At 40.3% G+C, this 14,068-nt stretch overlaps 1 protein-coding gene across 1 annotated transcript in view; it reads right to left on the bottom strand.

Annotated features, from left to right (window-relative positions):
- LOC112918362 (mitochondrial adenyl nucleotide antiporter SLC25A24-like) overlaps window positions 1-10,903 on the bottom strand; it is a 45,559-nt gene extending 34,656 nt beyond the window's left edge. Inside the window, exons 1-3 of the mRNA XM_025996457.2 lie at window positions 10,622-10,903; window positions 5,857-5,983; window positions 4,780-4,867 (exon numbers count right to left, since the gene is read on the bottom strand). Of these exons, the coding sequence (XP_025852242.2) occupies window positions 4,780-4,867; window positions 5,857-5,983; window positions 10,622-10,903 (497 nt within the window). The remainder of the gene's footprint in view (window positions 1-4,779; window positions 4,868-5,856; window positions 5,984-10,621) is intronic.
- Between the last annotated feature and the right edge of the window lie 3,165 nt (window positions 10,904-14,068).

Here is a 14,068-nt window from a genome sequence, read left to right as displayed (position 1 = left end):
TGCAAAACCTAAGTTAGATCATGGCACACACCTGTTTAAACCATCCATTGACTTAAGAGTAAAAAGCCAAAGTCCTTATAATTTCCCTCTCAAGAGCTGATGTGATCTGATCTCCTGTTAACATTTCCTACCACCGATCTCCTATTAACATTTCCTACCACCTTCTTCCTCATTCACTCTGTTCTAAACACACCAGCCTTCTCTCAGTGCCCTAATCCTGTAAATACACTGCCCAACTTTGCTCTTGCTCTTTCCTTTACCTGGAAGGCTTCCTCGCCCCCCAAAGATTATCATGGCTCCTTCTCTCACCTTCTTCAGATCTCTATTCAAATGTCACTTTCAAGACCTTCCCAACTCACCATGTCCAAAACTGCAGCCCCCTGCACCACTCACACACACACACATACTATTTCCCTCCCCTGCTCTATATTTCCCCTTCTCACTAATGACCATCTAACATATTGTTTATCTAGTTTACTCTTTTACTGTTTTCTTCTCTTATTTATTGTGAGTTCCATAAGAGCAGGGATTTTTGCCTGTTTCCCTCACTGCTATATCCCTTGAATGTCAACTACTCAATAAATATTTGTTGAGTAAATGAATAAATTTCTCCCTACCCACTTTCATCCTTACCTCCTGTGCTCTAGACCTAGAGGATGAAATGTTAACCCCTACTGAAAGATTCTCTGTCTCTGTCTATTTCTTTCTCAAGCTGTTGGTCCCATTCCCCCCAATCACTTATCTCCTCTCTCTGCAACCTATCCAACAGTTTCCTCTCTGATGGTTGCTTCCCCTCAAATCTCTCCTATCCTCAAAAAAAATAATGAAAGTCAAAAGACTTGCCTAGTTGTCTTTCCTTCTTATCCAAATATCCCAAATCAGTAAACCACATTCACATTCCTCATATCCTCACCTCCCATTCACTCCATAACAGCCTGAGTCAAGTCTCTAGCTCCCTGCCAAAAATGCTTTCACTGGGATCCCCAGGAATCTCCCAAGTTCTAGATCCAATGGATAGTTTTCAATATTAATGTTGCTGGCCCTTTCTGTTAAATATGACATATTTCATTCTTGGCTCTTGTGACACCATTAAATCAACTAGAAAACATGTATTGATCTGCTAGCACGTACCAAGCACGGTGGTAGGCACTAACTACAGAATAATGGATAACATACCCTGGTCCCTGTTTCACGAAGCTTACAGTCTACTGGCAACAGGGAGTATAACAAACAAGCCTCTGTAAAGCTGCTCTAAAAGCCAGCACTGGGAAGATTTAAAAAGTTTCAGAGGTTAAAGTCACATCTAAACTGAGACCTAAGGAGTAAGTAGGAGATATTCAAGTGAAGGAGTTGGAAAGTGTCTTCTATGCAGAAAGATCAGTTTGTACAAGTTCTGGAGGAAAGAAACATCATGATTTTTTAAAAGTTGAAATAAGCTCAGTCAGCCTGGAGCACAGAGTAGAAGGAGAGTTGGAGAGATGATGCAGCTAGAAAGGCAGACAGGGGCCAGATCACAGAAAAAATTCCATGTTCCATCTAAGCCCTTGGTATAGCATCACTTAGTATGGACACAAATGGTCTAATGAAGTGAAAACAATTCATATTCAGCTTACACTTATAAAACCACAAAACCATAGTTGAACATAAATCCAGCTAAAGTTATACAAAACCATTTTAGAAACTGTATAAAACTTTATTAAAAGACATAAAAGAAGATTTAAATAAACATATATAATGTTCATGCAACAGTAAATTTAACATCATAAATATACAATTCTCTCCTTAATTAATTTATAAATTCAATGCAATTCCAATTAACATTCCAAAAGGAGTGTGTATGTGCACACGTGTGTATGTAATTAAATAAGTCAATTCTGAAATTAATATGGAAGAGCAAAGGGCCAAGAAGAGCGCTGACACTGTTGAAAATGAGGATAGTTGACATCAAGATGGATCCTAAAGTGATAGTAAGGGGCACCTGGGTGGTCCAATCGGTTAAGCGTCGGACTCTTGATTTCAGCTCAGATTATAATCTCAGGGACCTGAGTTCAAGCCCTATGCAGGGCTCCATGCTCAGTGTGGAGCCTGCTTAAGATTCTCTGTCCCTCTCCCTTTGCCCCTCCCCCACTGCTCTCTCCCTCTCAAACACACGTGCGCACATGCGCACACACATGTTGATCAAAAAAAAGTGATAGTAACTAAGGCATGTGGTAATGACGTATAATAGATACCAACGTAAGGGAATAAAGAGACCAGAAACACATTCTTACACAGACAGAAATTTGAAATATGACAGGTAAGCTTTTAAAATCTGTGGGTAAAATAAAATAAAATAAAATAAAATCTGTGGGTACAAGATGGGACCAATTAATAACTGATTACATGAAAGAAAGAAAGAAAGAAAGAAAGAAAGAAAGAAAGAAAACACAGCCTTATTTCACACCATATACAAATATCAATTACAGATGAATTAAAGAACCAAATGTAAGATACAAAACTTTTTAATGAAATATAGATTAATTTAATGAAATATAGATTAATATCTTGAAGTGGCTCATTGGGTTAAATATCTGACTCTTGGTTCCACTAGAGTCATGATCTCATGGGTCGCTAGATGGAGCCCCACATCTGGGCTCAGTGCTCAGGAGATAGTGCTTGAAATTCTCTCCCTCTGCCCCTCCCCCACTCACACTCGTGCTCTCTCACTCTGTCTCTCTAAAATAAATAAATCTATTTAAAAAAGAAAAAGAAATAGAGATTAATAACTTTACGTCCCAGGGTAGGGAAGAATTTCTCAAGATGCTAAAAGAGAAAAGTGGACAAAGAAGACTACATTAAAATATTAAATTGCACAATGACAAAAACACCTAAAATGAACTTAAAGGCTAACTAACAAGCTAGGAAAAGATATTTGCAATGCATATAACCAACATAGTATTAATATCCAGAATTTAGAAAGAATACCTGCAGGCCATTAAGAAAAAGACAACCAATCTAGCTAAAACAAATAGGCAAAATACATGACTAGGTAATTCACAGAAGAAGAATATCCAGATGGCCAACAAATATATGAAAAGATACTCAAGCTCACTAGTAATGAGGAATATAGTTAAATTAAATCAAATTAAATTAAAACAACAGGATAATATTTCTGACTCTTTGACTTGGAAAATATTAAAATATTAGAAGCCTACAGTATCAAGTATTTGAAAAGAAATACATTTTTAATAGGAAGCTAGATTGGTAAAACCACTTGGAAGAAAAATTTGGTATATGTAATTAAAGTTAAATGTCAGCATACCCTATAATCAAGCAACTCTACTGCAGGTGATATATAAGGAGATGTATACAAGAACATTTACTGCAGCATTGTTTTGTATTAGTCACACACAAAAAAAATTCTCTTTAACCTAAATGACTATCATCAGAAGACTTCATAAGTAAATTGAATTACATTTATTAAACAGGACACTTATTGTGGCTAAAATGATTAACTAAGGCTGTATACACCAGCAGCAACAAATCTCAAAAATAGAAGGCTTAGAAAAAAGTAATTTAAAAAAATATGTGGTATGACATCACTTAAGTAAGGTCTTAAACATGAGAAACAATGCCATATATTTTAAGGGTATCCCTACAGTAAAATAGAGAGAGAAAAATCTGAATGGAATACATTCAGGACGGTAGTTACTTCTGTCAGCAGGGGAGAAAATGAACAGTAAGAATACGTTGAAAACTTCACCTCTGTGTAATATTTTATTTATTCAAAAATATTTGAGCCAAATGCAGCAAAATGTTAACTATGACAAATCCAGGGATGGCATGGTTGTCTGTTAAATTTTTACCTCTATCGTTCTATACATTTTCCTGTATGAAATAGTCATAACAAGTTAGCTTTATTCTAGAAATGTTTAATGCCAGAAAATCTACCATATAGATTTATATATATATATATAATTTATTATATAAATAGGTCAAATCAAAAAAGCAGTATAGTTTGATAAAATAAGGTACTTTTTATTGATAAGAGATACCTTTCTGTGTTGTTTTCCAGTGCAATTCCCGACTCACTGTTTGCACTCCCCACCCCCATGAACCATTAGCTCTGTCAGGGTAGGCACCAAGAGCATTCTACTTACCACTGAATCCCCATTGGCTGTTTTTTGCCTGGCAAAAAGTACCAAACAATATCCAATTGATGGCTAACTTGATTGGTTGACTGACTAATAATGTAAAAGTCTTACCAAAAGCAAGAGATCTATGCACTAAAATGATATCAGTGGGTTAATATTTGGGTGATAGATTATGTTGACATTGGGCAAATTACTTAACCTCACTATTCAAAAACTGCCTAATCTGTGAAATGAGAAACTAATACTTTGACTATAGGGACACCTGGGTGACTCAATGGTTGAGCATCTGCCTTTGGCTCAGGGCGTGATCCCAGGCTCCTGGGATGGAGTCCCACATCTGGCTCCCCACAGGGAGACTGCTTCTCCCTCTGCCTATGTCTCTGCCTCTCTCTGCACCTTTCATGAATAAATAAATAAAATCTTAAATAATAATAATAATAATATTTTGATTATAAAGTCCTGTAAGGATTAAAGGAGATAATATATGTGAGGTACTCAGAAGAATGCTAGCAAATAGATGCTTAATAATTATAAGCTATTATTCATGCTTCTCTAAAGTTTCCATAGTTGTCATTTTTATAATGAAAAGGGCTTTAAAGTAAATAAATAATTTTAAAATGTATACTACACACATATAAGGGCTAACCTTTCAAGAATCTTCACTGCCTCTTCTTCAGAAATATGTATACCTATTAAGTCAAGAGCATCAATAATTTCTGAAGCATCAATCACTCCTTTAAAGGAACAAAGAAAATAAAGATTAACTGGAAGTTTTGAAAAGATACAGATGCAAAGAGTTAATCAGTATTCACTGCATTGTTGCAACATTTCATAAGACATTAATATCTTAATTATCTCTTTTGCTTGTCAAGCTAAAAGAAGAGACTGGAGAGCTCATATGATATTTCCTATATCAATAAATAACACTACTACCCTCAATGTTGCTCAAACCAATCGTTCTTGCCTATTTCCTTTCCTTCATGAATTTCAATCACCAAATGTGATCTGTTCTATGCATGAACAGCTCCCAACGTATTCATTCCCAACACTACTGATCCCATTTTAACTTAGACACCAATCCATGCTCCACACAAATATGGTGGTGCTACTCTTCTTACTGAAAACTCTTCAGTGGCCTCCCACCTCATTCCCCTGGGGATCAAGTCCAGAAACCTTCACAGGCCTCAAGGCCTTCCGTGATCCTGCCGTAGCCTGCTTCTTAGGCTCATCTCTGAAACTCCCCCTTGCTCTCAGCCTCCGCCTCGTTGGTCTGCCTCCAGTTCCTCAGCCATGACCTGCTCTCCTGGTACAATGAGTCTCCCAGCAAGCCTTTTCCCTGCCTGGAGCACTTCCCTGCTCCTCACTAGGCTACCTTCCAGTCATCTTTCCAGATTTGGCTTAACTACCATTTCTACAGGGAGCCTCATGTAAAAACCTTATCAAAATGTTATAAAGATCTTTATATTGTTCAAAAGGAGAAAGCATATTGTTCAAAGGGCACAGGCTTTTTGTTGATGGTTGTTATTTTTGAAAGACAGTATGCAAATAAAAATTCAATCATTTAAAAATATTCCTCGGAAGTAGTAACAGTCAAACAAATGATAGGATTAAATAAATGAATTTTTAATAACCTTTCACAGAAGCCAAATATCAAGTAATAAACCTTTACTAAAACACGGCCAATTCTTGGCTATACATGTTTGCTCACTGTATAAAGACAAACCATCATTATTCGTGTCCAAACTCTTAAAAGTCCACCTCATCGTCTTCTCATTATCTTTAAGGTACTGCATAAATGTGCTGAGGTTCAGCAGATTGCAGGCATTAATATCAACAGATTTTAATAGTATCTATAAAAGAGAAGAATGATATTAGAGATATGGGATTCAGACAAGGTAAATTACAAATTATAGTATTTAAACATTTGTACATTTATCTTATATAAATTAGATATTCTGCTATAAATTATGGTACCTTAGGTTTAGAGTAAAATTGGTGCACTAAAAACAGAATCTTGAGTATTGGAGATTTAGAGGAGTTTAGCAACTGACTAGTCTACTCTTCTACTCAATCATCATGCAAGTATTTGCTCACCCAGTAAATGCTTGAGAAAAAGAAATGAATCATATATAGCCTCTGCCCTCAAGAAGTTTACAGGCTAACAGGGAAGACACCAAAGCCACTCTGATAGAAAATATTCAGGGGCACCTGGGGGGCTCAGTGGTTGAGCATCTGCCTTTAGTTCAAGTCGTGACCCTGGGGTCCTGGGATCAAGCCCTGCATCAGTGTCCCCGTGGGGAGCCTGCTTCTCCCTCTGCCTCTGTGTCTCTGCCTCTCTGTGTCTCTCATGAATAAATAAACAAAATCTTTTAAAAAAATTCAAGATTCAATAGCTGAATTATGGAAGCACCCTAAGTTTCCTTTAATAGATGAATGGATAAAGAAGTGACATACATATATACAATAATATTACTCAGCCATAAAAAAGAAGGAAATCTTGCCCTTTGCAGCAACATGGATGGATCCAGAGAATATAATGCTAAGTGAAATAGATCAGTCAGAGAAAGACAAGTATATGATTTCACTCATATGTGGAATTTAAGAAACCAAACAAACAAAAAAGAGACAAATTTTTAAAAAAACACACACTCTTAACTATAGAGAACAGAAGGGAGGTGGGTGGAAAGATGGGTTAAATAGATGAAGGGGATTAAGAATACGGTTATCTTGATGAGCACTGAATAATGTAGAGCATTGTCAAAGCACTATATTGTACACCTGAAACTAATATGACACTGTACATCAAAAAAACTAGAACTCTTGTGAAATATGTCTACATACATCATAAAATTCTTTTTAAAAATATTTTATTTATTCATTCATGAGAGACACAGAGAGGCAGAGACGTAGGCAGAGTGGAGAAGCAGGCTCTCCTCCGGGAGCCCGATGCAGGACTGGATCCCAGGACCCCAGGATCATGCCCTAAGCTAAAGGCAGATGCTCAACCACTGAACCACCCAGGGCCCCCATTTTATAAAATTCTCACAATAATAAAGGTTTTATTGAAGAACAGAAATACTAAGTACATCATAAACTAAAATATATCAAAAGAAAAAAAAAGAAAATGTTCAAGGTTCAGTGAGAAATAAAGATGTGAGGGAACTCTTCATAGAACTGGCTTCACTTGGGACGCCTGAGTGGCTCAGTGGTTGGGCATCTGCCTTCAGCTCAGGACGTGACCCTGGAGTCCCAGGATCAAGTCCCACATCGGGCTCCCTGCATGGAGCCTGCTTCTCCCTCTGCCTGTCTCTGCCTCTCTGTGTCTCTCATGAATAAATAAATAAAATCTTTAAAAAAAAAAAAAAGTGGCTGCACCTGGCCATTTTTTAAATGAGTAGCAAAAAAGTAAACAAAGATACAAGAATGTGAGGGATGTAGCAGAGACCACTAGCTGTCCACCAAAATTCGCTCTTGCCTTCTTTGGGCACACCACGAGATTACATTTCTCAGTTTCCCTTGCAGTTAAAAATGGTCATGTGAGCAAGGTCTTAGCAATGAAGTAGAGTGAAAGTAATGTGTACCGCTTCTAGGCCTAGCTAACAACACCCTGCATGCTCATTCCACTTCCACTAGCTGAGTGCAGGTAATGATGAGCCCCTTGAGGGTGGTAGAGCCACAAGAAGAAAGGAATCCAGATCTCTGAATACAAGGTGGAGAACTGTTCCACCAGCCTCAATACCTACCAAGAGATCATCTTGTATAACATGCTAAGAGGCTTGGAGTTTTCCCACTGACATTGTCCAGCCCCTGAAGAACTTGAAGCAGGGTCATGATAGAATCAGATACACCTTTTAGAAGGTGGCATATGGTGGCAACGTGGAGGAAGAAATGCTGAAGGGAAGGCAAGAAGACCAGTTACAGTAACTTAGGTGAGATATGGTGGGGGCCCGGGCTTCCCAGGAATAACAGGTGTGGAGACGAAGGGAACTGGCTACGAGATCTACGGGGATGACATAGGAACTGTGGTGAACTGCATGTTGGGTAAGGGAAGAGGAAGGCTGTAGAATGACTCGGTGGCGGAGCATTTACCTAAGACTATGATCACAGAGGGAAGTGGAGAGACTCAGAGCTGGGGACAGCTACCCATCTGGGAGTCACCCACCCTAGGATGGTACTTGGAACCTTGAAAAGTAATTCTGAAGCCCACCTGCATTTGAGGGGTGAGCCAAAAGAGAGAGTCCATAAAGAGATCTGAAAACAAGAGCCAGAAAGCCGAGATAAAGTCCCAAAGGGGGAAATACAGGAGCATCATTGGTGTCCCATGTCGCAGAAAGAACCCAAGAGCCAAAGTGCACAAAGAAGTCCCTAGTGACCTTTCCCAGAGGGAAAGAATGGAGACAGAAGCTTCACTGCAGACAAGAAAAGGCAGAAGTGTAGACAGAGCTTTATTAAAGACCAGACTACATACAGAGGAAAATGATAGCACAGTTTCTATCTAGGTGGCAAGGCAGGGCCATGGGAGGATCACTGTTATTAGACAGGAAGAGTCTGAAAATACAGGAGAAAGAAAGGGAGCAACAGATGTTGTACTTTTCCTATTTTAAAGGAGGCAGAGAGGATGTGAAGCTGACAATGTAACTGGTAGAACCAACTGTGAGAAGAAAAAGAAAAAAAAGAAAAAGAAAAAGACACCTCATTTCTTGAGACTAGTGGCAATAAACTAAGCCTGGATGTAAATAAAGGTAAGATTATAGTCCGAGTATCAAATTTATTGAGGCTTGCTAACTGCTTTGAGCTCAGTAAACAGTTTTAGGCACTTTTCATCTATTTTCTCATTAATCATCATAAGAGCTAGGCACTATTATCATTTTACAGCTGAGGAAAATTTACAAGAGGGCCAGAAATCTGAAAAAATTCAGTGAAGTTCACCTCTATTTACTTGGAAGTAAATAAAAGGCATGTTCAGCTACTGGAAGGGGAGCAAGGAATGACAAGGGCTGTGATTGGGGTAAGTCAGAGTTTCTCAGCATCAACATTATTGATATTTGGAACCAGATAATCTTTGGTTGTCCTGTGCATTATAGGATATTTAGCAACATCCCTGGCCTTCATTCATTAGGTGCTAGTATCACACACACACACACACACACACACACACACACACATCCATTGCTGTCATGACCATAAAAAATATCAAGAATGTCAAATGTCCCTGAGGGGCAAAATCAACCTAGTTGAGAACCACTGGGATAAATGGAATGAAGATAGGGCTGACTCTGGACAGTCTGATGAAATGGAGGACCCAGATCTTTATTAGAAGGAAAATGGAATATTATGATTCCAGGGCTACATTCAGAAGGAAAGCATAAAGTCATCAGTTTGCTTTCTGTGTAATGCAAAGTGAATGCAGCAAAAAGTCTTAGACACACAGAACCCAGTGAAATCAATATACAGTGTCTATAACTAAGACTGACATCTGTGTTTGGGTAGGCCTCAGGGAACAAATCATCAATTTCTGTAATAAAATGTGACCCAGCATCATCCAAGATATGTAGTTATCTCTCCCATTTCTCTGGCATGCATTTTATAAATCCAAAGAATTATGAACTTAACAGTAACATATACTGTTGTATGTTTTTCTGGACTCCATGTTGTGTGACCTCACATCCATTATTCAAGTCAACCCTACCATATGGAAACTTATTAAATACTGTTTTTTTTTTTTCTTACTGAATTTAAGTCTCTTCACAGGAAAAAGATTTCTACAAAACCTGATGTCCCCTTCCTCTTTTCAAACACATGTGCTCATGATGCTGCTGGGCCTCATAGTCTCTTAGAGAAGCTTAAGTTAAAACTTTTTTTTTTCACTCTAGATGGTCAGCTGGTTAACTGTAGGGCTGTGGAAGTGGGGCGTCTCTGGAAACACAGCAGTCAGTATTGACATCATCATTTGTTAAGCTTAATAATTCTATACTATATAGTGTATGGCATATTGTTGTAGTATCAATACTTCAACAGTATTAGGTTAAACTGAAAACATGGGTTGTAACTAATCTGTTAGTAGCAGCCAGGCACACACAGGAAGGCCCCAAAGGGCATAATGCAGGGCTTTCTGGAGCAAACCACTGTGGGGGCTGCATCGCCCAGGCTATGGGAGGCCCTTGCAGGAACAGCCATCACAGGCCATCAAGGCAGACCCTTGGAGTTCCCCAAAGCTAAGGGAATTTCAACACAGGCCATATACATTTAGTCACTGGGGGCATTTGGTCAACGTGGTGCAAGCAGGCCTTTTAAGAGTCTCGATGGCTTCGACCCCACTTAGGCAAGATGGTGAAGCCTTCAGTTTTGACCAAGGCAGACCACTATCAGGACAGAAACTAAGGGAAGGTGTCCCAACAGCGGGCTGCTTTAAGTGAAGCAGCTCACACGGAAAGAATTTCTGAGCCTAGAGAGGAGCTCAGGAAGGGCTGAGGGGGTCTTCTCCGTACCCTGCCCTCCATCCGCGTTTCAACCCCATCCCCCAGTCCTAAGGGCTCCAGCTGGCCTGCGGCACTTCCCACTGCGGGCGGCCTGAACGCACCAAGGCCCACCTCTTCTTCCTGGCCCACAGGGATGCTCATAGCTTCCAGTTCTTTCTGCAGCTCTGTGATGTCCACCGTGCCGTTCCCGTGGTGGTCCAGCCTCCGGAAGAGCTCTTCGAAAAGGCGGTCGGATTTGTCTTCCTGGCCAGCCACTGTGGGCAACAGGAAGCCCCACACTCGGCGCAGCATGGTCCCGGAGCGAAGGCCACCCCCAGTCAGCCGGAGCTGCCCCCTGCCCCCCTCTGGGTACCGGGCGTCGGGAGCCCCTGGAGCAGCCGGGCCTCCGCGCAGCAACCGACAGGCCGCATGCGCTCCCTCCCGAGCCTCTGGGTTCCAGGCCCGCAGGCCCGCCCTTCCTGCCTGTTGGGCAACAGTCCTGCTCCGGATTTGCTTCTGCCAGTCTTGGTGGGGGGCAAAGCTGCTTGGGACCGCCGTTGTTGTTGTTGTTGTTGTTGTTGTTGTTGTTGTTGTTGTTGTTTTGCTGTTTTGTTGTTCAGATTCATGTTTGGCCACAGATTCCCAGACAGCACATTCTAATGCAAACTCCCAGCTGAGGGTGGCCTCATTATGAGCTATTAGAGGAGGATTTTTTGTTGTTTTGTTTTTTGTTGTTTTTTTGTTACTTGTTTTTCAGTTTTGTGCTCAGAGCCAAGGTTGACACAGATCTGCCACCATGGGGCCATCCTGAGCCAGTCCTCTCTCTTCCCCTTATTAGGCCAAGGCTTGGTCTCTTATTCCCATAGGGTTGTTGAAATCCAAACCCCTTAGCAACCAAGGGAGAAAATATTAAGACTTCTTTTTATATTTATAAAAGTAAGGGGAGGGCCACCTGGGGGGCTCAATGGTTGAGAATTTGCCTTTAGCTCAAGGCATGATTCTGGGGTCCTGGGATTGAGTACCATATGGTGCTCCCTGCAGGGAGCCTGCTTCTCCCTCTGCCTATGTCTCTGCCTCTCTCCCTCTGTGTCTTTCATAAATAAACAAATAAAGTTTTAAAAAAGAAAAAGGGGAAAATAAACTTTCTAATATTTAACATAAACTGACAACTGCATGTATATATAATGCTTAAGTGTACACAAATTGTGGGTGAGTGAACAAAGAAATGTGGAACCCATTGCTCTTGTGTAATGGGATTGACCACCTCATCAGTGGGCTAGATGAAAGATTAGTTAAGAAATCCCGGAGTCTAAAAAGAAAAAAAAGAAAAGAAAGAAAGAAAAGAAAGAAAAGAAAGAAAGAAAGAAAGAAAGAAAGAAAGAAAGAAAGAAAGAAAGAAATCCCGGAGCCTGTAACCAGCAGCCACCAAGGATTGCCATCAGAAGCACTGCTCAAGTCAAGAGAACAGATCAGCCATGGTGGTTGAGCAATGGAGAACAGCATTGAACACATAAACAAAAGGACCAACTGATGCCAACCAGCATGCTCTAAGGATCTAAAAAGGCATTTGGGCCCTTAGCTCAGTGGTACAGAAGTCACAAGTAAACCACATTACAACCTCAGACACCCAGATTCTCTCCTAGGGAGAAAATTAGTGAGCAACCACTTTTTATCCAAAAGAAAGTAAATACTATCTAAAGGAGCTGATAATCAGGGGTTACTGATGGCTTAGTAGATGAAGCATCTGCCTTCAGTTCAGGTCATGATCCCAGAGTCCTGAGATTGAGTCCTGCACTAGGCTCCCTGCTCAGCGGGGAGCCTTCTTCTCCCTCTCCCTCTGCCGCACCTGTTGCTCATGCATTCTCTCACACTCTCACTCTCTCTCAAACAAATAAATAAAATCTTTTAATAAATAAATAAATAAAGGGGCTAATCAGTTATCAGACTGTCTAAGCATTGAAACAAATTAGATATTTGGTTAACTTAAAAAAATTTTGTAAAGACTTATTTATTTACTTATGATAAACATAGAGAGAGAGAGAGGCAGAGACAGAGGAGGAGGGAGAAGCAGGCTCCATGCCGGGAGCCCGATGTGGACTCGATCCCGAGACTCCAGGATCGCTCGCTCCCCCGGCCAAAGGCAGGGGCCAAACCGCTGAGCCACCCAGGGATCCCTCAATTTTTTTTTAATACAGCAGGTGGGACTCAGGAAAAAGATCAGAAACACCAGGTTAGGCAAGTAAAATACATTTTATGCACATATCTGATTTTTAGTATGAGCAGAAATTTAGGAGCCTTTGTCCCATTAGTATTATTCTGGACCCCTGTTTTTAAATTACCTCTGTGTGAACTGATACAGCTGATTGTTTCCTTATGATCTCTACTGATGTTGAGGCAACAAAACAAGGTGAAAGTCAAAACCTAAGAATAGCAGAGGGGCGCCTAGGTAGCTCAGTCAGTTGAGCGTCCACCTCTTGATTTTGGCTCAGGTCATGAACTAAGGTCATAATCTCAGGGTTGTGAGATCCAATCCTACATTGGGCTCCCCACTCAGTGGGGAGTCAGCTTGAAATGTTCACTCTCCCTCTTCCTCTGCTCCTTCTCCTTGAGTGCTCTCTCTCTCTCAAATAAATAAGTAAATCTTTAAAAAAAAATTTTTTTTAAGATTAAAAAAAAAAAAAACTAAGGATGGCAGAGCAGAAATATGGAAAGGGCCCAAGCTCTTGATCACATTGCTGAGCTAGTGAACCAACTCTGGAACCAGTTTCCACTGGACCTGTTTGGACAGAAAACAAACCAACCTCTGTTATTTAAGCCACTTTCTGCTGGGCATTCCATCACAGCTGAAAGCATATTCATAGAAAATCATTACTCATGGAATAATTACAAACTGAGATGAATGTAATGAAGGAGAATTGCACTCATCTCAGTTTGGAATTATTCTATGAGAACATAGCAGGGACCATAATATATGTTGGGGGATGAAGGAAGGCCTCTTAGTTTAGGTAATACTTAAGCCAAGATCTGAAAGATAGGTAGAGGTTTGCCCATTAAAAGTGAGGAAAATAGCATTCCTTGTATTTTTAACATTCCTGAGAAGAAAAGAATTTAGAAAGTTCAAAGAACTAAAAGAAGGCCACTGTCTCTAGAGAATAATAAACAACAGAAAGAATGGCACATGCTGAGATTAAAAACACAGGCCACATCAAAGATCCCGGCTTTTATCTCAAGAACAGTATAGAGTTATATCAGCCGGGATAACCCAGGTTATGCTGTGACAACAAACAACTCCAGAATCTCAGTTACCTACAGGGTGAATGTCTCATTTGTCTGTACACCATCATAGGTCAGCAACAGGCTCTGCTCTTGGGATGCCTCATCCTTACTCTGGGATGAAGCAGCCACTGGCTGGAGCATCATTGGTAGCCATGGCAAAGGGACAAAAAGAATATAGAAAAGCAGGCTATGAATCTTAAA

Source organism: Vulpes vulpes, chromosome 3, assembly GCF_048418805.1.
Source record: "Vulpes vulpes isolate BD-2025 chromosome 3, VulVul3, whole genome shotgun sequence".
Classification (NCBI taxonomy): Eukaryota; Metazoa; Chordata; class Mammalia; order Carnivora; family Canidae; genus Vulpes; species Vulpes vulpes.
The sequence above is the reverse complement of the archived record's forward strand: the minus strand, read 5'-3'. Positions and strand labels throughout refer to the sequence as shown.